A 26,330-nucleotide genomic window follows, 5' to 3' on the forward strand; every position below is an offset into this window, starting at 1 on the left:
TCACTTAGATAACATCTTTCGGAAAGGGCACTTGGAAAGCCAGGACCCACAAGAACCACTACACGAACCGCCATCACCGCACATTTTTCGACCTTGAAGCCGCTGAAGCCTCAAGGACAGTGATCTGTCTGCGGGGCTGGGGGTGGCGGTGGACGCCCCCCCGACTCAGACCCCGGAGCCCTCCGCTCCCCGTTACGCGAGGGTGCGCGGCGCGGCGTTCCGAGGCCTCCCCCCGCGGCGGGCCCAGCCGGGGGCCGCAGGGCGCGGCGGCGAGGGCGGCGCTCGGGGCCGGGGCAGAGCCCGCCGCGGGAGCCCGGCCACCACCGCCCGTCGGGGGGAGCGGCGCTGCGCAGCTCCCGTGCTGCCATCCAAAGCCGAGGCGGTGCCGCCGCCGTGCCCTCCCGGTGGCGGGAGCGGCCACCACCGCTCAGCCTGGCCGCCCTCCCGTGTCTCCCCTCACACGTCTGTGCGCGCCCCGCCCCGTGTCCCCGTTCACCTGTGCAGCCCCCCCGCCCCGTGTCCCCGTTCACCTGTGCTGCCCTCCCGGCCCGCTCCCGCGCCGCGTCGGCCCACGACCAGGCGGGCCCCGCAGGCGCCTCCCGGCTGGTGACCCGGCGGCCGCACCTCCGCTCCCGCTGCTTCACCCCGCGCTGCAGCACGGGCACCTCCGCCTCCGCACCCACACTTGCCGGTGCAGGCGGCCGGGCGGCCATCCCGCTGCCGCGGCAAGGACGCGCACGGGCAGGCCGGGGAGGCCGGGGGGCGCGGCGGCGCGCAGTGAGCCGTGGCGGCGGACGACCGGGGCCCGGGGGGACGCGGAGCGAGGCGGGAAGGACAGCGGGCGGGGGCGCCGGGGCCGTGCGGGACTGGGCTCGCAGCTGCGGGCGGGCAGCGACCCCGTTGCCGCCGCCGCCTCTCGGCACTGCCACCGTCGGCTTCCGCGCCGCGACCTAAACGTGGCCTGCGGCCCCCCGCCCCGCGGGCCCACCCCCGACCCTCCGCTGCTGCCGGGAGCGGCCGCCGGCCTGCCGCAGCCCGAGTTGGGCTGGGGCCGAAGTGGCCGCGCCCCGCGCTCGGCTGCCGCCGGCTCCGAAACCGGCTGACGCCATGGAACAACGGGGGAGGCTGATCCTGCAAAACTTAACCAAACCCCTGTGCATGTGCCCAGACTTGGGGTCAGGGGGCTCAAGGTGCCTGGAGGCCCCTGAGGAATGTTGGGCACGTACACCATTGCCGGGTGGAAGGTGTGGTTAAGCAGAACAGCTTGTAACAACTCTATGAAAAAAATGGAACCGACTAACATCAGATGGAACATTCCCCTCCAGACTTGGAAACGAATCGGACTGTTGGAACGCCGCGGCTCTGGGGTGGTAGCTATTGCTCTGAACTCTCCTTCCCCTCCCCCCCCCTTCTTTCTTTCCTTCTTTTCTCTCTATCTCTTGCTCTCTCTCCTTCTGCATTTGCAGGTTTATTGTTGGGCAAATAAAGTTCCTTGGCTCTTGACTACGTTTTGAGTCTTAATTCTGTTCCCGTTGAATGGTGATGCTGTACCACTTATCTAAAGGATAACACGCCTGTGTTTAGTTAGGGTTGGGAGATGTCCAGGGACCCTTATTGTCAACATGACGGATGCACAGACTGCTAAGTCCTTGGGTTGGTTATCTTTTAAAAGGGACATTTTGTCTTAGATTCCTGTTGTACCTGCAACATGACGAAGATGGAGGCTTTAAACTTGGCCGCTAAGGAACAGAGTCTGCGTAGAGACAACTCCTCAAGGACATTGTCCAGGCACAAGATATGTTAATGTTGTTAACTTGAAGATGTGCTGGGTCCTTGAATGGAATGTGCTGATTGTCCAGGTATGAGATATGTAGACATGAGTGACTTGTATAAGGAGGGGGCTGAGGGGTCCCCTCGGTGTGCATGACTTTGGTGGAGCGATCCCCCATGCACCCAGCGCTGCCAATAAGGATACTTAGTCACTAAGAAATTTTGACTTCTTTCTTTAAATCACCGTGAATACAAACAACCACGCTCGGGTCTCAGACCGACATGCGACGGTTTCCATTTTGGGAATGTCTGCTAAAGAACAGTTACACACAGTAAATGCTATGGTCTGTGCTTTCAAGGAACAGAACAAAACTACAAAAAAAAATGAAGAGAAATGTTTTTCTGTAACGGCAAGGGTTAGAGAGAACAGCTACAGTCCTGCAACGTGTAGCAGGGCAGCTGTTCCTGTCAGCTACATTCAATGTTAAGTATGTGAAACTTCTGACGTACGGAATTAAACTCTGTAACTCAAAAGTTATAAAGTAGGTATGTTTATTGCGCGCAGATGCATGCATGCCCGAAGTGACGAACCCTCTCATATTTATACAAAAAACCAAATGAATGTTCAACTGACGCCTATCCAGCCTATCCATATTCGTTACCTAAACCCCCATACTCTCACTTTGTATGTTAATTAGCTTATCAGTCCTTTTCCTGGAATGTGGTGGTCTTGTAAGTTTGCAGCTAATTCATGTCCTTGTCGATCATCTGGTTTTCTTTAGTGAGGAGATCTCTAGGTGACATTGGAATGTTTCTCATCCTTTTTATAAATAGCCCCTTTGTTAGAGGAAGAAGAGTAGGTATTTCCTTAAAATTATATGGTTACGTGACCAATCACCACACCTACACTCCTTGAGCAGACATATACAATCACAATCGATGTTTATTGTCCCTATTTTGCACTATTTCTCCACATCACTTTGCTCAGGATTTTCATGTCAGAGCAGAAAACAAGCTTGTACATACATGGCACCATACCAGAGCCTGATCCAAAGTCCAGTTAAGTTTACACTTCAGTGCTGAGAAAACTCCCTGTCAGGAGATTCCTTTTTCTGTTGTGTTATCATATATACATCATAAATACTACGGTGTGTAGCTCTGGCAAGCCAGCCAAAATGTTGATTTCTTTGCTTATCTAATGCCGACTCGAGACCACTTCTGGGGGCAAAGCAGCTAGGAGACAGAATCTTACTTTTCCCTTGAGATGTTGCCACAGCAGGAGTGGGGAGCACAGGGGTGTCTGCCAGCTGCTTAGGAAGACAGCAAAATCTGGAGACTCCTCATATGAGCAGATGGGGTAATAGTAATACTCCTTACTGTTTTTTGGCTTCAGTAATGCAGAAATGATGCCAGTTAGGGAAGTCCTGCATGGTCCATGTGTTTCTAATTGCTGCTCTATACAGTAATGGCTCATGTATGACTACATTACTCTTAATAGGTCTGCTCATGCATAACTTGAAGACTTGCCTAAAAGAAACTTCTAAAATATTAATTTTGCACTGTATTTCACTAGGATTCAAACAGAGCTATCAATATTGTCTGCATGCAAATGAAATACAAATTTTAAAAAAATCACAGATTTGTTAAAAATTACTGTTTAAGGTACAACGAAAACTCAGTTCTTCATTTCTACTGAATCTTTCACAGTAGAAAACTTTACTTAGTCTTCTGTGGGATCTCCTCCTCCAGGAGTGCAGGAAGGAGCCTGGAAATCTGGACCATGGGTGTCAATCAGTTAGCTGAGGCAAATGTGCTCGAGCTTGTAGGTCAGGAACCCTGGGAGGACAAGGAGTGTGAATAGACAACAATTAACAGGATGGGTCATGCCAAGAGAGAATAGGTGAGTGGGGAACGGATGGTGCCAAGGAGAGGTAACACCTTGCTGTTAAGGAGAGGTAACACCTTGCTGTTAATCGATGACTGTAAACACTTACTTAAAGTGTCCTTTTTTTGTAGTTAACCACCAATCGGGGATTGCCTAGTATGTAATGCTTAGCTTAAAGAACCAATCTGTTTAAAGCACGCAGCTTCTGAAAACATACATAAACTCGTGTTTGTGTACAATAAATCGACATTTGTTTGCATCAAACAGCGTCCCGTCTCTCATCGTGGCACAGGAGAGGCCAAAATAGAATGAATAAATGCATTTGGGATGCAGCCACACTGTATGTGCATGCCTGTGACAAGCTGCAACTTTGATGAGAGGGGGGAGGGGGAGGAGAACACAGCCTAGAGAAACAGTGCGGGAAAGAGAAGCGGTAACTATCGCAGTGCTCCTCAGTATTTGTTGTTGAGACCACAGCTCTTCAGTTTGCCTTGATCAAGCAGATCCTAAACCATGCAGGGATGCGTGTTTAAAGGAATGTACACGTGGGGGTGGATGGCTGATTTTGGGTGAGAATAGTCCAGGGACTAGTCTACCGACACTGCTGAGGTACCGATAGGGGAGATGTGGTGATACGACTGTTAGTTGTAGTTGAAGTCACTTCCCACGGAGATCACAAAAGCCCAAAGGAGACGGCAAGAAACTGCAGATGGCAAAGCAAAGCAGGAACTGGTAACTGTATGGCTCCACATGAAGATCTGATTAAGTTCACTGTAAAAATGACTGTGAAAAACTAGAAACGTTATGTTTCTGCAGAACAGGCTATAAACCAGATTACAAATACAGAATCTCCTTGCTAAGAATGCAATCATAAGCACAGATGCCTTATGCTTTTACAGAAGTACTAGTTTTGGGGAAAAACTTTTTGCCAAGAAATTGCAGGGGTATTAATCCTACTAGTATATGAGAGTGCTTTGTTGTAGCTGGTGACAGAACAACTCCGATTCACTTTGTAAGGGTATGGTTAGGGTTGCCAACTTCTGTCACTTTGTCATTAGTTTTATAAAAGTGTAGTATTGTTTTTTTCCCAAGACTAATTATATGAATTCCTCTGATTAATCACAACTCAAAGTTTTAGTTAGATTCTTGTCCCCTTAGATGTAGAGAAAAAAAAATGTTGGAAGTGTGAGTCACTGCAAAGTTAGGCATCTTAAAATTAAACACTTGCTTTAAATCTAAACTAGTATCTGACAAGTAATACCAGGCATAGTGAGTTTCCCAGTTTCTCTGCATTAAGATGAGCACTTACGCAGATGGTGTGCTCCACATCTCTGAGCAAGTGTAGCATAGAATTTCAGAAAACTGGATTTTAACAGCCTGTTTGTCTCATATATGCTGCGCTCTCAGCAGTCAGAGATCCTTTCCTCAAGAGAATAAGCACTTGGGAAAGCCAGGTGAAAGCCATGGGAGAAATATCTAACTATATCTGACACCATGAGTCACTGGCTCACCAGGCTGGATCCTCCATACTGCCTGAGCATAAAACCAGTGGTGCTAGCTCACAGAAAAAACACAATGAAACCCAAACACCACAACCCATGTGCAGTGGTGATGGGAAGGGTCAAGAAGAGTGACTCAGACTGATGCACAGTATTAGGATTTCCTTGCTGTCATCAGAACCTTAGCTCCAGACTCCCTAACAACAGAGTTATGAGGGAGTGCTTTTCGAGACCTTCAGTGAAAATATTGAAAACTTTAAATATATACAGTCTGACTGTCCTACAGTAGCTGATGTGGGTGACAGTGCAAATATGCTGCAACAACATCTAGCCGATTTCAGATGCAAACATGCTCTTATATTTAGTTTTATATACCAACAGCTTCTTTTACATGGATGGAAAGATAAGGACTATCAGTGTTTGTTCTAAGGGTGTTATGGGCATTGGAAATACTAGTTTTTCACACTACACACCTGAGGACAGGGAGGCATATGAAAGCCTTATGAATTTTCAAAATAAGTTAGCAAGGTAGTAGTTACGATTGTAAAGTTTGGCATCTAGGTTGTAGAGTTATTCTTTTAAAATTATTTATGAGTGAGAAGACTTATAAAACTGCGCTGTCTTTCAGAGTTAGGAACTGTGAATACCTCAACATGTCAAGAGATTCCTAACGCAGAGTATTGGAACAGTAAACCACAAGACAGTTTCAGTGCAAGTAAAGCTAGTCTTCCTCCTAAGTCTTTTGCATTTTTCTATAAGGAAAAAGTGTGAGAGGAGGATAGAGAATGTCCGATCGTTACTGACAGGAGATAAGAGAAATGTACAAGAGAAGGATGGAGAATGTCTGATTAAAAGAACAGATGGGTCTTATGAAGGAAAGAAAGAAAAACATGGTTATCTAGCCAAAAGGGGGTTTGTGTGCTTGTAATGATAATATAGCTATGTAACTGCATGAACAGCTTCCACCCTGAGCCTGGTGGAAGATACAGCTGGAATTTGTATCTGGGCTTAGAGATATCAATATGAGCTTCTCTGCTCCATAAAGCATCTCTGGTTGCACCACAACCTGAGTCTGTGTCTTCATATGGCACAAATGGCACCCAAAAGTGGGGCTTGGGTAGGAGGCTCATGGAGCCTGAACCTGTGGCATAGCGGAAACTAACTTTGTGCACCCGTCACCTACAAAGAAGGTGAGCAGTCGGGAACCATGGGAGGGAAGTTATCGTGAGATCAGCAGCGCAGCCTGGATGTATTGCAATGGCTGCTTGCAGCTCAGTAACAAGCTGTGACTCTGTTAGAACGGATCCGTGACAAAGTGCCGGACTTTCTGCCTGATGGCACTTTGCAGACGATTTTATGATGCTGCTGCAGAGGGGGACTCTGCAGCAGGAAAGCATTCAGCAGCTTGGTGGCAAATCCTGGCTAGTCTTCACCAAGCATCCATGAATTCCAGTAACAGTGCTGAACCAGGGGAGTCTGTAAATTCCACTGACAGCGTGACTCTTCTCAACACACCATCAATGATGGAGACTCTGTGTGCACCTCCTCTGCCCTCAAAGCTCCTGTCACCAATTGCAGCAACCCTCACAGCACAGCACCAAGTGTGGTAACAGGACAACTCGGGCAGTGATTCCATTGGCACTGAGAAACCTTTTGATCCAGGTCCTACATATCCAGAAAAGGAACCAGACCTTTTTCCTCCCCACTCCCCCTCCCCACCCCCGATAAGTTGACTGTGGTTTTGGGGAGGATGAAAGGGGGTCTCAGTGATTGGTGGTGGGAATGCAAGCAGGAAGCGCTTATGTGAAGGTATCTGGGAGTCGTGATGACACGTCCAGTATTTTAGCAGCCAAATCAGCCTCCAGAGCCTGTGCAATACGAGGTTGTTAAAGAGTTAAGAAAAGCTGTGTGGGAAGGGGGGAATTCATAGTACATTTGCTATGTCCCTTCTTGAAGCAATGGCAGAATCTTACACACTTGCACTGCATGATTGGAGGTCATTGCTTCGTATGGTACTAACTCAGATGCAGTATATGATGTGGTTATCTGATTTTTGTGAGCTATGTTTAGTGGCCTTAATTGAAAACCTTAACTGAGGATTTGAAACACTTAAAGATATTCCAGGGGTCTGCATTCTGCAGGTGAGCTCTGATCACCTTTAGAGACAACTGCAGCAGATGCTTGGTGGTACTTGTGTGGGGAAGAGGAATGATGGCCAGTCCAATGCTACGTGAACAGCAGCAATCTGAAGAGAGTTGTAAACATGCAGGAGTGCAGGAACAGCCATAGATGTGGCTGAGGTAACATACAGCTGACATTTTCCTCACATCTCGCTCTTGAAGCCTCTTTCCCTTCCCCCAGTACTAAAGAAATTTCTCAAAGAAAACTACTCTTCCCAATACAACTTTATAGATAGGAGGGTCAACCACTGGGTATTGAAAGAAATGAAACCCCAACTTTTTTCTGAAAGTAGCCTTCTCAAATAGCCTTAGTACAACTTCACAAATGCCAACAACATTTTTAACTCTAAAATTCTGCTGAACAAGACCAGGAAGCATAGCAGTAAGTCCTTGTTGAGTCATCTAATTCCGTTTCACAGGAAATACTTTTCTCTCTTTTCTGCCCAGTGCAAGATCAAGAACTGATAAATAAATGAAAGCAGTAGCATAGCCTTGTTCCCTGCAATATGACCTGGTACACACAGAGCAATGAACTCTGAATTGCAAATCATAGATAATTCACAGGTTTTTGAAAGAGATTCATTAAATCATACTGCATGGTGTTCTGAATTAAAAGGCTAAAAGTAATACGTGTTGAACTGCTAGCATCTAGCCACTTTATCCTGATCTGAAAGGCAAGGCACATGCATCTACTTTTGGTCATTTTTAAGAGTTTCTGAACCACAATGAATACATGGCAGTTTTGAAATTGCATATAATTACATCTGCAGGGAAGAATATTCTGCTTTTGCACATTTAAACTCATTTCCTCATAAAAATATCTGAAATCTATTACTCATATCAAGTAGTTTTACAGGGATGCTTTAACAGTATTATTAGTTTCAGTTCACAGCTAGAAGGCTTAAGATTCCCTAGAAAAAATTGGTAACTCCTAAAATCTCCAGAAAGACCAAAAAAGTATTGTGTGCCATTTTGTGTGCAGTTCTGGGCCCCATAATTTAAAAGGGCTGTTAAGGAACGTGAAGTTGAGGGGCAACTTCATTGTTCTCTACAGCTTCCTGAGGAGGGGAAGCGGAGAGGGAGGTGCTTCTCTTCTCCCTGGGGTCCAGCAACAGGATGCATGGGAATGGTTCAAAGGTGCATCAGGGACAGTCAAGACTTGACATTAGGACCATTTCTTTACCAGGAGGGTGGTCAAATACTGGAACAGGCTTCCTAGAGAGGTGGTTGATGCCCTATGACTGTCAGGGTTTCAGAGGCATTTTGACAAGATGATCATTGTAGGTCCCTTCCAACTGGAACTGTTCCATTCCATTTCCTATTTTTTAAGGGCTTGTTGGAGGAGCCTACTGGTTCCACTCTTAGAAATTTATTGGGCAGGGACTATGATTTCTTAGATATCCCCAGAGTGCAGAGTCCCCATAAGCAACCTCTTTCTCATTGCTCTAATCTTATAACTTCTCACATAATTGTTAAGATGAACTCACTCTTAGAATTGCTTTAAAGTTTGTCTCATATACACACTCCTCTATTCTCCATGGGATTGGTGTACTGAGAAAATTGCAGCAGCCCTATGTCTCCCTTCCACATGTGAAAGCATTTTTCTGCTAAGGGCTGCTAGAAAAGGGTAAACAGAACTGTAGCAGGAAGGAGGGGAGGGAGGGAAGACAATGGTTTGCAGAGAGGCCAGGCTATTTGGCTTTTGCATTTCTATCCACCTACAGGAAGCTCATGGGGGCATTAACACTGCCAGAGACAGCTGCTGAGCACAAAAAAATTGAGAGCAGAGGCAGTCTGCCAAGGCAGGGATAGCAATGCAAGAAAAAAATTAATTTATTTCATTACCCAGCTATAGAGGGTAGGGAATCCTAAAGTCCCCTCTCTTCCTGCTTGCTTGGCACCCTCTTCTTTTCATTCAATCATTCTGAAAAGGGCAAAGATGATTAGAGCTTCACAGCTGCAGTGCTCAGGTATTCATCTGCTCTATACTATTTTGGCTAAACTGGGAGCATACAAGCCTGTAACTGCCTAAGAAATCAAAGGAACCCAAGAACATCTTCAGCTTGTAAGCCTCAGAGGAAACTGAGATGTTAAATTATGGCACCAGATACTGTCAAATTAACTTCTGTGGGAAATTTCACAAAAGTCTACTGAAGTATTCTCTTAATCCCCGTTATAAATATTTTGACAAAGTGTAGTTATAATTTATCCTTAAAAAAGAAGAAAAAAAAGGAATGTGACACTACTGTTCTCCTTCCACATTGTACACATGCATATACTAGCATGCTCATCAAAAAGACAATTAGTAACAGAAACAGTCTTAATTATAGATTGTATCCAAGAGCTCAAATTCCATCCCAGTTTGTTAAAAATTTTCCCAAGCCAATCTTCTGACATATCCTTTTGAATTGTTTCAGTTTCTTTTTCAATTTTTCCTAATTGGTCTAGATCATGTTCCACATCCTGAGTGACATTTGGAATGTGGATACAACAGTGGTCCAATTTATCCTTGAGATATCCACATACTCCATGTTCTTTAAGTAGGAGCATATCTAGTGCCATTCTATTTTGCAAAGTCATTCTGGAAGTTGCCTGTAATTGTATATTCAATTCCTTAAACCCCTTTTTGGTAACGTTTGCTAATTTTTCCACTTGACCAGTTAACTGATAGAGCCATGCTCTGTTTCTATATGAAGCTATAGGATTTAAAAGTGATTCAAGTGCCCAGCCAATTTTCACTCCTGTAGATGGTTCATTCCAAATATCATTATTTATCTCAGATCTCTTTATTAGTTTCAATTCTAAATTCTCTAAGGATCCCCTAAATGGTGATTTCTTCCAAATTGGACACAATGTTGGCATGCCTAAAGTAATTTGTTTCACCTTACCATCTAATGGTAAATGTGTGGTCCAGGTTCCATCACTTAATGCCCAAACTAAATGTTCTGGACTTCAAATAGTTTTCCTACAACTAAACAAAGTTCCTTTTCTAACTGTAAAAGTGCTGGTTAAATTGAGAGTGTTCTTAAGACCTCGACAAAAACAACCGTATTTTAAAACAGTGGCCAACGGAGGAATTCTTTGGATTACTAAGTCTGCATTACTGCAGTCATACACTTTTTCACATTTCCACCACAGCACTATTTTATTTTCCTTCTCTCCCGATGAAATTGATCTATCATTGACCAGGGTAATACTGAAAAAAAACGTTTCCATCCCAGCTAAAACACCAAGAAGTTCTTGCCATATACTGAAAATGGGAAAATATGGACATAGACCATATAGAGTCCCATTGTTCTACTAATTGGGTATCTTGGCCAGTCTTGTTACACTTCCATTTCATGATACTTCTGCTCACATTGGTTTTAAGTTGTTCAGCATAAGAACACCATCCTAACTGGAGATTTGGACCCCCAGGAAGAACAACTCAAGCTATGGCACTAGGTCGGGATCCTGTTATAAAATCATAATTCAATAGTTTTTTACAATCTGTTTCTTTACCTGGCGACTTCCGCTGTTTTCTAATAACCTTTACTTGTTCATACCATTGAGTTACTGGCCTTTGTTCACAATGGGTGGTCTCATTTTTATATTGGTCAGATTCATGGTTAAAATTCCCCATGGAATAGATTCACCTACTGCCCTCAGTATTGGCAAACAAGCAGTGATCTGTGTGACATTTTGTAAACTGGCAAATTCTTTAGTCAGTCCTACCATCAAATTTTCCTCAGCCATTTGTTTGGGAATGTCAATCACTTGTTCTGTTTCTACTTGTCTTTTGTTCCTGTCCACCAAGCCAGCCCATGATCCCACCAACACTACCAACCAAAATAAAATCAAAAAAATAATCATAACCTGATTGAAACATGTTTAATTTTTCATAAGTCAATTTTAAAGTCTCTGGGTCACAATTAACAATCTTCCACAAAGTAGGTGCTTTCTTCACTCAATAGTACGGACACAATAGCAAAGCATTGCCATCTGGCTTGATGTTTGGAACTGGATTCAGTAAGAGTTGCTGGAGATACCCAGCAGCACCTTGGGAAGTATGGGACAACTATTAAGCTGCATACAGTGTAAAAACATTTTCTCATCTCACTATCCCTACCTTTAAATTCAAATTATTCTTCGTATCTTCCTTCCAAGGCATCACAGTAAACATTGAGTCATTCCATGCTTGCTTGAGAATTTTGGAAAATAGGAGTTTATAAGCCTGGAGGACAAAATATTTTAATGAAATCATCTACTTGGAAGTGGAAGGCAAATCTGTAATACTGTAATTATAATTAAAATGATGCTTTCATGATCCACTATGAAACTGAATCACTAACAAATCAATTTTCCCTGTGATAACCAAAAAGCATTGTTTTCTCATTTGCATTTGGGATGTAAGAAAAACTTCTTTGGTTACAAACAAGCTGTGCTTTCAAACCACAGCATGTTTCCCTCATTTTCACTGTCTGCTTCAGGCATGACAGAGGCAGCTTAGCTGCTGTAACTTAATGGACAGAGGGCAATATTTGTCCCACAATGCATTTGCAGAAAAGTTGATGCCTCAATGTCATCTGCCCATCGGAAAAACTTCAGAACAGAAAACACAACGCTTACATTTGGATTTTTGTCTGTAAAACAGCAGCTACTAAAATCTGAACAGCCAGGTCTATCTGTTCCCAGACAAAACACAGTCCACACAATCAAGTTTAGTTCCAAGGCACAGCTGACAGCAGCACCACAGAGCTGCTACCTCTGCAAGTATTGGTTCAGGACAGTCTAAACAAGCTGAGTATGTCCAAGTTGAGAGAGAAAACCTCTAGCCTTACCCACACTTCCTACTGTTGCAGTAGTTCTGGGGGAAGAAAATAAGGAGGAATGAAAAGCTGGTTGATAAGTAAGATGAAGATGATCACTGTCTGTCTCTTAACACCTTACAGCAACTTCAGATACAAAGAGACAGATCTGTATCAATGTGCACCAACATCACAGCCTGTTCTTTCTCACTCCTGCACCTCTCTCATCTCACCTCGCACATCTGCATCGGTCCATTTGGAAACTGTGGTGACTGCAGCAAGGCTCCAAAGCCCCGGGCTCCTCAGCTCCAGCACTGGCCAAGCTCTAGCCAAGGCTCGCTGACACAAGCCCCTGACTGTCACACACGGACTCACAATGTGGGTGCTGCCAGGCCACCACCACCACACACCAGCAGAAGCATATGCAACCCACAAAAAGGGGCAGGGGGCCTGCGTCAGGCTGCAGAGAGGGGAGGATCAGCCCCCCCAACTCCACTAACAAACCAAAACATGACTTGCAGCCACTGCAAGCTACACAAAAACGGGTGCTGCTTTGAAAGGTCTCAGTTGAAAGCCGAATGAAATAGAAAAGAGAAAAACACAAAAGATAAGCAAAAGCCAGTTAGTCAGGCACTGGAAGGAAGGAATGGGCACTATCATTCTCCTTCTGTTAAACGAAAAGACTTCATATATTCTTTCATTACCCCTTACTTAGGAAATCAACATTAGAAATAGTAACATTTAGCAGCAAATTACATAAAAAAAATAATTTTGATTCTTTACAGAGAGTTAAAACATTCTCAAGCAGTTCCCAAAACCAGGATCAAACGGTAGTCTCAAGCCAGTTTGGTAGTACAAAATTAATTTTTCCCTTACAGAAGTTACCAATTTAGAACTCCAGCCATCACAGGTTTGCTAGGAAAGTTAATGCACAAAATCAAAAACTTCTTGTTATTTCAGCAAGAGCAATTATAACAGCAAAGGCATGCTCTGTATCTGATGAGTATCTTCTTAACAATAGGAGGTCTGGCACATGAACAGCAAATGCAGAAGTCAAAACTAATTAAATTTACTGAAATATATAATGGAATGTGCTATATGTTTAAGAACTCTTTCTTCACATGTTTCAGTAATTCAAATACCAGCTCTTTACGGTACTGAATTGCTCAATATTCTAACTTTACTATGTGTTTCAGTGATAAGCTTTGCTTCCGAAATCTGCCTCCAGGTGAAGAAAATTTACGTGCTCAATTTTGTTGTTGGGTTTGAAAGTGAATTCATTCATTCATATTTCAGAAATACTTTATACTGGAAAATAATTGCCTAGACACAACTTGTTAGTGACAAAGTATTTTAGACATCACACATATCAGTGTTGCACATGTTCTTCAGTTATATTAAAAATATTCAACATAAAAATTGTGTTCAATTGAACTCTAGAACTACACAATAGTCTTCTGCATCAAGTAAGAATATCATCTTTTGCATACTACTGTTTTCTTAAGAATTAGCATAGAAAAACTTCAGAACTTCTGCAAGACAACCATTACTTTATCCTACTGCACATGCGAGAAGCATGGAAACAAGAATTGTAAGGTGAAGAGTTTATACCTGCATGTAGAGTCTACAAACCCTTGAGGGGAACATGTTAGTACAACCTCACTACTCAGAAACCATTCATTTATAGCTGTTTTCAAACAAAAAGATCTGTATGAACTGTGTGTGTGTCTAATCATGGAAAAAGTCCAGACAGAACAGGTAGGAAGCTCAAGTCACTATTATAATATGAAGGATTAACCTGCTGCAGAAATTTAAACATAATTGCTCAACAGTGCTCGTAACAAGTTTAGTATTCAAAAGTCATTAAGTTAATTTTATAAACCAATCTGTTTTTACAGGTCTTACTCCTACAAACACTGCTATTCTTATCAACACATTGCCATATTTAGAACATACAATCTTTTATATTAAAAGTAACTTTATACTGTTTTATCTGTTCAACTGAAATGAGGATCATTGCTCACTTGATTACTTTTGTTAGCTTCAGCAAATTAAGTATGATGTATTTGGTTGAAGTATTGCCTTAATTCCTAAACCTAATGTGGCTAAAAAAATGTTCCTAAGGAATAAACATGATGCAGAGCTATTATCTAGAAAAACATTACACTTTTGAGGACTCAGCAAACGAAAAATAGGACAACTAACATCTTTCATGCTGTTAAATTTAGCTAAGAATTATATCATGTTCTTCAGAATCAAGTATTTCCCATGTTTCTGCAGCTTATGAAAACAAGAAGTCATGGGATTATAAGAAAGGCTCATTTAATATGTTTTATAGAGACTTTTGTCATCAAGAACACTACTAACTAGAAGATCTCCAAATCATGAGCATTATCAATTTCAATAGTATCTTCATGTTCCATCTTTGTTTCATGATGCCCCTCCTGTAGATCATCCAGGGAAGCCAGAGCCTCATTTGTATCACTAGCAAAAGTCTCACGAGACGCATCATCATATTCTTGCAGGTTAAGCCCTTTAATGGCCTTTTTCATCTTCTTTCCTAGAACTTGTATTCTCCTCTTCTTAGCTGCTTTTTTGTTTTCATACTCTTTTTGGTTTTCCAGATAGAATATTTCCTTGAAAGAAAAAAAAATAGAAATATTAATATTTCTAGTTTTTCCTAAAGAAAACAAAGAATTAAAATTTTAATTACAAATACCATTCGATATTTAACTAAGATACACATTATTGACAGAAGTATGAGGATAGACCGCACTTAAGTGCCCCATAAATAATATTATTACGTAATTACTCAGGAATATCAAAGTGCACGTAAGTAAGTATCACTAAGTTTTCATTTCAAGTTTGCTGATGATATAAAACTGGAAGGAATGGGTGGTAGCCCAAAGGGTCATACTGCCATAGGGAGGGACCTGTAGAAAAAATTAAACCAAAGGTTCTATGACAACTTGAGAAAAAACTTTCCTCCACAATGGAAATTTGAATCCAGCTCTCATGATCTTTACTGTCAAACATTTGTAAAACCCATTACCATCTTCTATACTACAAAACACAATTGTTACAAGTTTTCTCCATACTTCAAGGGGGAGAATATAATACAGCAGAGCTAAATGCTGCTACAAGCTTTTCTTTCCTTGCTTTTTTTTAAAAAAAAAAAACAAAACTTGCATACCGAAAGCATTAATGCTTTTTTTTTTCCCCAAAAGCTGCAAGTCAAATGCTAAGGATATGCAAATGTGTGAGCGTTACATATGCGACAACGTCCATGACAGGATTACACACATTTTTTCCCACAGGTTTGTATGACAAATGATGTCTCACACCATCGATCAAGTTCACTGAGTGAAAGCTGCTGTCTCATTAAACACTTGCCAGAATCAGCAAGAGAAAAAAACCCCACACAGTTACAAGGGTATGGAAAATGGGGTAGAAAAGTACTTTTTTTAAAGGGGTAAACTGATCAACCTTGCAACTTTTTGTGACCATTACAAGCTATGAATGGTTCGTTGTTGGTTTTTTTGTTTAAACATAAACCAGACAATCACAATTTATGTTGTTTTGTTCCTCGATTCCCAGTGCAAGGTGCTGGGATGGTTTACAAAGCGAGTTGTAGCCACCTACAAGCAAAATAAACGAGTTTTTCTATTAACAAAAGCTTTGATAAAGTGTCCAATACCAAACCCAAGTTGTTTTAATTGAATGAAGAAAATACCATCTCAGCCTATTTCACACCCTAAAAGGAAAGGCAATAATATTTACAAGCTGCCAAACTAATGTGGTGAGCATCACTGATTAGGCCAGTGAGCAATTCTGACTAGGTTCAGACCAGTATCTGACTTAATGAGGACTGCTGGCTGGTGCCACAGCTGGAGCTACACAGAACAAAAGTATTTATTAAAAGAACACAATTAAATCCATGCATAACAACACAGAGCTCCAAAGGGAGAAATACAACTGCAGATAACACTGCTGTAAGGAATACACAAATTAAGAAGAATCCAGTGTTTATCTCTCCACACCCTATAGTGTCATCATCCTCAACAGATCTTTGTGACTGGCACTACATAAAAGGCATTTTCTCTGCCTAGCACAAACAGTAATTCATAATTTTTTAGTGTATTTTTTTGCTTATATTTTGGATGTGAGAAGTTTGATTCTTTGGAATATAGAATTAAATTTGTTGGAAGTTAAGAGAGATTAAATCAGAACATTTCTAGTATAAAAACCTCAAAATTTACTTTGGATGATCATTTGCACTCTGGACAATTTTACCTTGATTTGCTCTTCTTTGATGCTAGGCGTGTTCTTCAGCAGGTTTAAATAAACGCCCCCTGGTGTTCTTCTTCTAGTTCCATTCTTAACAGGGAAAGAGTAAATTAGTAATAGCAAGCTTAATACATTCAGTGTTGATATAAAAATACCATCTAACACTGCTTTGTATTGAGACAGAATATAAAAAATTAAGTTCTGCTGTGTTATCTATTACATAAAACCAGCCATAGCAGTTTTATTTATGACTGAATTAGTCATAAGAAGGTCAACAACCAGCTTGCTACATTTGGACAGGTGAACTATGAGGTTACAAAAAAAACGTTATAACACAATACCAAACTGTTCAGCTACATACACGTCTGATTTTGGTAGTGCAGAAACAAAATGCTAATATTATTCTAACTACTCTCACAACTATCTACAACAACATATACACTACGTTAAATATTCAGAACATTCTGAACACATAAACCCAGTAAAATGCCAAAAATGAGTTTCATAAAATTACATAGGTCTCTGGTTTTCTTAATTGTGCTCAGCAATTCTACAACCGATCTGCATAATCTGCATTTCTGCCTAAGGAATATGAAACACAATGTGGACTTTGAAGTTTCTCCCCACAACATATTAGTTCCACATTTCAACAGTTTTCAGTGTTGCAGTGTACCATACTGAAGCATGGAAGGACTTAGCTTTGAAATCTCTGTAAATCATAAGCCCTAATTACCATACTATTACTCAACTACCATAGTATACAGTTGAACTGTTACTCCAGTGCTTGATATTGTATTAAGTGTGATACTTTTCTGCTAAATAACAAAGAAAAATACAACCCAAAAGTTCTACCTATAGAGATGGTGAATTTTTTAAGTATGTTCTTGAAACAGCAGATGACACATCTATCAAGCACAAAACCCCAACCAAGAAAAACGGTATGACCTGGCTTTCCAATAGCATACTCTGATCTGCAGCCAAAGGAACCTGTGCCACCAAGAGTCATGTTCTTTCATCTCCTTGGTAAACAGCTGTAAATAAGTACTTAGATCTTTCAAGACAATAGACTGCTTCTCAGACAAGTTGCTAGCTGGAAAGTTGTTGCTTTTTGGGGGGGTGGGGTGAGGGGTGTGGTTTTTCCTTCGGGTTTGGTTTTTAATAGGGCTATTTTTCCCCTCTTTTTTTTTCTCCTCTCTACTTCCAACGACAGAAGAGATGTAAAATATAAACAAATGCCTGAAAGTACTTACTAATTCCCTCCCACTTCTCTTCTGACCTTTTGCACTAAGGCTCATTATTTGATAAACACTAACACACATTAAGAAATTAATAACCTAACCATTAAGTATAGGATTTTTACCATGATTTTTAATGTAAATCAGTATTGTTTTGCTCTACTGATACACAAGGCACTGTTTCTCCAACAAAGCTAACAGATTCTGTTTTGAAAGTTACTCTTCTAACGTGACATCAGAAATGCTCACTACTCACTACTGAGTATGCTGACCTCTGATGGCATGCCAATAAACCTAGCAGGCATGTCAGTGCTGCCAAATATCCACCTGACCTACTGGGGCAATGTGCCAGAGACTTCATTCACCTGGATCCTAACATTACAAGCTTTTATTCAAGCTTCAGAATTCTTCACTCTGAAGTCTGTCAGGGAAAGATCTCATTGGGAGGCAGAGTAGAAATACCTGTCCAACCTGAAAGCTGTACAATATCTATGAGTAAAAAGTTGCGTGTGGGTCCCCCACAAACTCACAATATCACATTTTTCTTACCACTATGAAGAGTCCACCATTTTGTTCCACTTCAGCTGTTTCCATAAGCAGTTCGATAGCTTTTCTTTTCCCAATTATTTTCACTACTCGGGCAATTAAATCTTTCTTTGGCTCACAAAGCCTGCGAATGGGGGTGGGGGGAGGAAAAAACCCAACACATTAATTGTCAGTGTAACTTCTCCAATAAAACTGAACATGGAACCCCCATAATGAATAATTCATTTTGTGAGACATAAAACTGTGTTAAAATTGAAGAGTCTATACATTTAAATATGTTTCAATGGCTTCTTGCATCAGACTAGATAAAACTGACAGCTGCTTAAACCAGGGGTCCTCAAGCTATGGCCCACGGGCCAGATATGGCCCCCCAGGCTCCTCAATCCGGCCCCCGGTATTTACAGACCTCCCCGTCTCCCCCCGCCGGGGGTTGGCAGGGGGGGGAACCAAGCAGCCGCAGATGGCTGCCTGCCACTGCGCCTGCGCCGGCCCCCTGGTTAAAAAGTGTGAGGACCCCTGGCTTAGACTTAGCAGTGGCAGCTTCAACAGTCAAATCCCCACCCTACACAATCTCTACACAAATTCTGACCCTACACAATCCTCCTGTATGCGCGCTTTCACAAGCACCTGTACACTGCGACAGGAACTGAGAAAGATACAGGGCAAAAGCTGCCACAAAATAGTCAGATTTTTTTTTTTAGTTCAGGTCACTGTGTGGGCCAGCAAGGTTATAAAGCCAGGCACAGATGGCACAGCATAAATCAAACACTACTGTGATGTGTATAACCACTATCCTACTGATACAGTTCGCAATCATATCACAGAAACACAGAAAGGTTTGGGTTGGAAGGCGCCTTAGAGATCATCTAGTTCCAGCCCCCCTGTCATGGGCTGGGACACCTTACACTAGACCCGGCTGCTCTAAGCCCCATCCAACCTGACCTTGAACACTCCCAGGGATGGGAAAGCCACAGCTGCTCTGGGCAACCTGTTCCAATGCCCCACCACTCTAATTTTCAGCACCACACCTGCTATAAAAATTTAGAAAAAAGGGGCTTCTGCCCTATTTTGATCAAGTTCAATATAACAAAAGGAAAGTTTATTACAAGAGACACAATCAAAGTTTTAAAACTCATGAATAAGAATTTATTAATTTGAAATTATGATTTCATAATTCAAAATTATGAAAACTACTGAGAACTGGTAACAGCATAATTGTCTAATTGCTGTATTTCAGCATCTGGCAATACTAAGCATCACATGCAAGAATTCAACAATGATCAGTAAATCCAGGTTTTATTTAAATATTAAGTTAACCGTGAGTAAATCTTGTAACGCTTACTCCCTATTTAACATAATTTTCTCCCCTTGCACCAATGAAAAAGGATTGGGGCAACTTAAGTCATCTAAGTAAGAATGACTGCAGTCATGCATCCTCCCTCACATCATCAGCCCAGTGCTGCCAGTGCCACCTCAAAGAAAACTGCAGCAAACTGCTTCAGGAAAGATCTGTCTGCAAACTAACTCTTTAAAAACAGCAACAGGCTTTTGGACAGACAAGTTTTCTGACGCAGCTCAGTACAGTTACTGAACAGGATTGTGAAAAGAATTGGATGGTGGTAAGGGTGCATATGGCTGGAGCTTGGTAATCCCAGCACTGTGCTAATTTATGGAAGCCAGAACTACAATACAGTTTTACCACAGAGAAAGAGGCAAGGCTTGATTTCAGTACTGGTGCAGCCCTTGGTTACAACAGCAGCAAAACATTTTCTTCAGATAAGCATGTTCCACATAAAGAACACACACATTTCAGAAGCTGTACTCTTCAAAGCACTACACAGTCCAAGCAATCTACAGTTTCAAAGGTTAACAACTTAGCCAGATTTTCACGGTGACCATAACAGTTGTTCTTTGGCATCCAACTCCAAATATGCACCTTTACACATGGGGTATTTCTTCTAAAAGCCACTACTAAATCTTACCATGAAAAAAAGTATTTTCCCCTGCCATTGTTCTCAAACACCCAACTATTTAGGAGGATCTTAAAAAATATATATATATAATTAGACAGTATTACGTATGCCTCTACAAGATAATAGCCATAATGCTGCATTTTTAATACCAGGATTTTGGAAATACACACAAGGCACTCATGTTTTTTGTAATCTTGTATGATATCTTACTTCTTTAGCAGTAAGAAACATTTTTCCCACCTCTTCTTTGCCATCAACAATTACCAATACTTACTGAAGTGAAAATACACTGTTATTAAACTCACCGATAAGCAATTTCATCTGCCACTTTTTCCTCTGAATCTTCTTCTGTTATATGATACCTGCCTTTGTATTTCATCTCTTGTCTTTCACCCAGTCTATCTTTAACAGGCCGCTTCCGTTTCAGAAAGCCTTGTCCATTTTCTTCTTCTGCTGGCAATGTTTTCTTGTCATCATGCATGTATTCATCCAGTTCTTTATCTAAAGTCTCTGCCTCCTTTTGCTGCGATTCTTTCATCAGCTTTTTAGCCAATAAATAATTGTAAGTCTCAGACTGCCTGCTTCTGTCAATACTACCATCCATGCCCAGAATCCCAAGTTCAGTAGCCACCGCATCCTGATTCTGCTCCTGGAGCACCAGACCCCAAATGTTGTTGACCTTCTTGGCACCTACTGCAGTTTGTTTTTGGTGGCTCTGGCTAAGCTGAAAAGGCTCAGATTTAGCAGGAGGGAAGTTGAAACACTTCTGTCGCTTTCGTTTCCAAAGACAGCTGTCATCATCAGAATCAGAAACGCTTTCATCACTTGAATCCACACTTTTGGTTGTCCGATAAGGAACAGTTGGTGCACATGATGAAATGCTGCTCTGGAACAGTCTGCCTGAATCGTTGCCATCATGCGATTTCTGAAATAAAAGAATAAAAGTCCATTAACTGACTTTTATAAATTAAAAGAGCTATCAAGTCATGTCAAAGCTGATCAGCTAATAAACTTAATTCTGACTCATGTGACTGTCTAGGCAGTCCTCCATGAGCATTTTTTTGATAACAGTTGACAGGAGCATCCTATGAAATGTCTGTATTATGACAGACAGCATGGCTGTTGGAAGAAGGGTTCGCCGGAGTCAAGAAGTCGCTCAATACGAGTTATGCATCTTGCTCAACTTTATTAGTTTCTAACACTACTTACATAGAATAGATACACATGCATATTCGTAAAGCAAAAATATAATTGATTATTAGCCTCTAAGCGCGCACGGTTCTCACACCCCTAATTATCATGACTAAAATAAGCATTCTATCCATGTAGTTAATTTGTGTTGCTGTGCTTCAGCCTTGTAGTTTGTTACTCCCTATTTTCCCATACCGGTCCCCATCTTTCTTGGCCCTGCACCTGCTTTCCCAGCAGCTGTAGCTTGTTACAGCCATGGCCTGTTGGCACAACGTAATGACTTGGTCTCCGGATTCAAGAACAGCTCCAGGCCACCTTTCTTGTTAACTTGAGCACAGCAACTTCAGTACAATTCTGATTACAGGCCTATTCTAATACCAAGCCTGGACTGTGCAGATCTTCAGAGATTCAAAGGCCATGCTTCTGCAGCCATTCTTCTACACATGGCTACTACCCAAAACACCTACCAGGATTTGCTAACCTATTTAATGTAATCTTTGTTGAAAGAAATTAAGATTATTGTGACACTGAAAAAGATATTAAAATTCCTAAATCAGACGAAGACACAACATGCACAGCAGCTCTAATAAAGATTAAAAAAATCAAACCACCACAGCAACTTACAAGAAGTTTTTTAACAGTACAGAAATTAATATTCTCTCCAGATTCTGAAAGGGGTCAAGATTAGTGATCTGCAACCACAATACTGTTCCCACAGACTCAAGTGAGAAGAAATAATGACCAAAAGATGCAAAACCGAACCCATAAAACTTGCATGCTGACCAGACTCTGAGAAGCTAACAGTATATTGTGATTCAATTAAGACAGCACATGACCAGCTGGGGAGAGTAGCACCTTACAGAAGACTTGGTGTTTTCTTCCTTTAAAACAAGACACCACAGACTCACTATGCCTTAGTAATTAGGGCAAAATCCCTAAAGGCTTCACTAGACCTTACAAAAAAAAGTCTCATTACTATAAAAACATTCAAGAAATGTTGTTTCCCCTGTACTGGGTCTGGCTGAGCCCCACAGCAGCCCTCACAGTGCTGTGCTTTGTATCGGTACCTAGGAAAGTGGTGATAACACACCAGTGTGCTGACGACTGGTGAGCAGTGCTTGCAACAACATCAAGGCTATTCCTCCAACCTTCCACCCGACCCTGACAAGCAGGCTGGGGGTGGATGGCCAAGACCTTGCCAGGGGTCACAGCCAGTAAAGCTGGCCCTAACTGACCAATGGAATATTCCATACCATAAGATGTATGCTCAAATATAAAAGCTAAGAGAAAGGAGGAGGAAGGGGGGTCATTTGTTATTTACACTTGTCTTCCAAAGCAACCACTGTGTGTACTGAAGCCCTGCTTCCCTGGAAGTGGCCGAACTTTGCCTGCTGATGGGAAGTAGAGAGTAACATATTTTGCTTTCCTTTGCTTCCATGTGCACAACTTTTGCTATTTCTTCATTAAACTGCCTTCACCTATACCAACAAGTGTTTGGTTGGTTTTTTTTTTTTGTTTTTTTTTTTTTTTTGTTATTCCCCCCCTCTCCGTTCTGCTGAGCAGGGGAGTGATGGAGTGGCTTGGTGGGCAACAGTCATCCACCCAAGGTCAATCACCAAACCCCCCCCCACCTGCCAAATAAACGAAAACACGAAAGCCAAACCTGCTCAAATCTGTGTAACCTGTGAAAGAGCCATAGGTATCATAACCCAGAATTCTTATTCCAAATTACTGGAAACTTTTGGCCACACTGCCTGTGATCACCTGTAGTAAGCATTTTCCTCACTTATAATTCCAGTATTTCTCTGACTGACTTCCTATCACAAAGTTATATGCTATCCTGTGACCTTTAAAAAGAAGATGTCTTCCTTCAGTTTAAGGTGAAATAAAAACTCTTTAACCTTGCTGCTTTCACCATTTCTTCTTCCTTCTATTAGCAAACAGAATACAGAAGTCTTCAATTTATTTTATGGTGTTATGAAATATAAATCTTTAATTTAAAACGTAATCCATAATGTAAAATACTAACAACTCCATAAACTAAAAAAAAACACCAAAACAAACAAAACCAAAAATCCCACATCTCTAGTAATTTTTGTGCTACACACCCCAGAACTATATTGCAAGTAAATCAAAATACCTAAAGAGTATAAAAACTTACACGTGCAGCGTCATACACTTACTTATTTTGAAATCTTTCCCTGCCCACACACACCCATAAAGTTCGTAACACACTCTAACGTGAAAACAGTGTAAGGCACTTCGAAATAAGTAATACCTATTCAGGAATTTACGGATGCATAAGAGTTGTGAAGTCAAGGGACAGCAGTAATCGCCCCGCATTGTTTTCATGAGTGTTTACAACGGCTTGTTTCTATTGTTCTTGAGGCGACCGACGGTACCGGTGAGCACTCTGCTTTGCTCGCCGGACCCAGAGCCCAGCAACAACAAAAGCCTTCCCCGCCCCGCGACAGCGAGCGGTTTTCCCAAACGAACGGGCACCGGAGACACAAGCCAGTTCCAGGGCCCAGGGCCCGGGGCAAGCGGTCACCCCTGGGGAAGGGCCCCCCACCACAACCCCCCGCCCCGCCGCAGACCACGGGCTGGGCTCGGCCGGCCCCGCTCCCCAACGCGCCCCTCGCTCTCTGGCCGGCAGCGGGGCACCACGGGCGGCGGCAGGGCCCCTGCGGCCCTCTCGCTGCCTTCTCCCGGTGGGCCCTCCGCCGCCAGCGGTGGCGCGGCTCCGGCTGTAGCCCGGGCCTCGCCGCCGGCTACCTCCTCTTCCTCACCTGCTGAGGGTCGCCAGGGGAGCCGGCGCCGGGCATGTCGGAGTCCGAGTCGCAGAGCTCACCGTCCTCCACGTCGCCCTCCATCCTCCGCGCCTCCAGCGCCATGTTAGCGCCGGAGCGCGGCGGCTCGTGGACGGGAGCGGGGCACGTACGGTGCGGCGCACGACAACCGCCACCCACCAGTAGGGAGAGGGCGCGGTTATGACGGCGGGCGCGGTGCATGTCGGGAACGCCGGCGGGCAGCGGGGCTGATGGCGCGCCGCGCGTCGCCGCCATCTTGTCCGCGGCGATGTGGCCCGGCACTGCTGTGGTGTTGTTGCGTGCCGCTTGTCTTGTCGCTGCAGTTGTGGAAGTAGCCGGTGCTGCACAAAGAAGGAAGTTTAGGTGAAAATCCGTCCCGGTCGGCTTTACTGCGTGCCGGGGGCGGCTGGCAGGGCCATGCAGCCACCCGGTGCCCGGGGCACTGACCACAGCGTGCAGTTCCTCAACACAACAGGCAACAACAACAACAGGCTGTTGTACTACCGAGTTAGTAAAATGGCCCAGTTTGCTCTCGGCTGCAGGTTGTTGCGATGTTTCTTAACAAATGCTGGAAGAGAAGCAGTTTCTGCCTACAGCGTGTCACTCAAAACCCACCGGAGGAGTGGAGAAACATCTATTCTCTGCTAGTCAGCAGGGTCTAAGTGACCTCCCTGGATCCATTTCAACCTAAATTACAGTGTACCCCTATTGTGTTAGTTTGTGTATGACTCAAGCCATCATTTGTGCGCTGTAACCACTTCCCGAGGGCATATGTATGGATCTATAATGCAGGACACTAATAGGTATTGGTTTAATTAAGCAATTTATAATCTGATATGGATAAATTTTTATCACAACACTAATCCAGTTCAAAACAGGCAGGTAGGCTGTTAAATCCACACTACCACCACCACCCCCTGAAAAAAAAAAAAAAATCCGAGCCTGATCAGAATAAAGCACAAGACAGAAGAGTCCAGCGATAATTTCTAGGGCTGTTCAAAATCTGTGTTAAACAACTAAAAGAATGCTGATCATGGAGTTTAAATGTTCTCCTTACTTTCTGTGAATAATAACGCATACATGTGATGGTGTTTGATGACACAAGAATGAGATAGTGGAGATGTGAGTGAGAAAGTGATGAAGGAATATACACAGCATTGGACAAATGTCCAGTATCCTCAACCGGTATAAACAAGTATAGATCAGATAATTTAGAACAGGCCTGCAGCTATAGATTCAAATACATTGGTACATTTTGAAGTATTACATCTCTGCTTGCAAGACAATGAAGTGTTATTCTCATATCAGGAAAAAAGATCCATTTGATTGTAATTTTTTTGCAGATTTTCATGGGTACTGACTCTCCAATAAAGGGAAAGAAACCATTGTGTCACATTTTGTCTGAAAACAGATGTTTTTCCCAGTTGGGGTGTTACAGAAATGGAAAGGGCTAAGAGATTATTGGTAGGCATCCTTCAACCTGAACTTGAGAAAATGAGCATTTACTTCAATGATAGACTGTGATGGTCAGTGGTCAACCACTTCCCATTTGGCTATGCCAATCAGGAGTTCAAAGAAGGTGCTGGTTGTTTTAGCTCTGATTAATGACAGATAGATTAATTTAGATTATGTCTTCCTTCAGTAATTCATATATATCCTTTGGTAATTAATATATATAAAGTCCCACAGCTGTGTACACAAGCTAGTGGGGCAGAATGCATACCAGCTGAGAAACGCTTACTGTGTGTCTGGGTGGAATTTGAAAACCTTGAGGTAGGCATTGAGGCTTCTTGTGCAGTGAAAAACTAAGCAGAAATCCATTCATTAACACCCAAAGCAGGGAGCAGCCCAAACCTACCCAATGAGGACAACTAAGCCAAGGGAATGGTCTTTTCTGTTACCTGACATCTCAGGCTGCTGTTAGGTCTGTCACTGTTGGCACCATGCAAAAAAGCAGTGGTTCAATCCTGCAAAGTATGGTGTGTTACTTACTTAGAAATACAATTTTCTGCAAGACTTAAGAAGCTATTAACAGTTCCTGCCCCCCACAGTTTGAATGATGAGAAAATAGGAGGCTATTATTGAGTAAATAAAAAATTATAAACATTATGCTTTACAGTTCTAAATCTAGATTAAGATCAGATTAATGTCAGTCAAAGTACTAAGT

General features: G+C 42.6%; 2 protein-coding genes across 3 annotated transcripts in view; both read right to left on the minus strand.

Moving 5' to 3' along the window:
* Nucleotides 1-12,641, minus strand: part of LOC308056675 (uncharacterized protein) — a 20,832-nt gene extending 8,191 nt beyond the window's left edge. For both annotated transcript variants that reach the window (XM_080372409.1, XM_080372408.1), the window contains exon 1: nucleotides 497-12,641. In XM_080372409.1, coding sequence (XP_080228535.1) covers nucleotides 497-713 — 217 coding nt within the window. In that variant the 5' untranslated portion in view covers nucleotides 714-12,641. The remainder of the gene's footprint in view (nucleotides 1-496) is intronic.
* An 849-nt stretch (nucleotides 12,642-13,490) lies between these two features.
* PHAX (phosphorylated adaptor for RNA export) lies at nucleotides 13,491-24,443 on the minus strand. The gene is made up of 5 exons (XM_080372400.1): nucleotides 24,143-24,443; nucleotides 20,468-21,087; nucleotides 18,193-18,313; nucleotides 16,415-16,498; nucleotides 13,491-14,757 (listed from the first exon to the last, which is right to left on the minus strand). The coding sequence occupies exons 1-5, from the start codon at nucleotides 24,416-24,418 to the stop codon at nucleotides 14,488-14,490; spliced, it is 1,371 nt and encodes a 456-aa protein (XP_080228526.1). The 5' UTR covers nucleotides 24,419-24,443; the 3' UTR covers nucleotides 13,491-14,487.
* Nucleotides 24,444-26,330: the final 1,887 nt, after the last annotated feature.

The sequence above is a fragment of the Falco punctatus genome (genome assembly GCF_963210335.1).
Source record: "Falco punctatus genome assembly, chromosome: Z".
NCBI classification, from domain to species: domain Eukaryota; kingdom Metazoa; phylum Chordata; class Aves; order Falconiformes; family Falconidae; genus Falco; species Falco punctatus.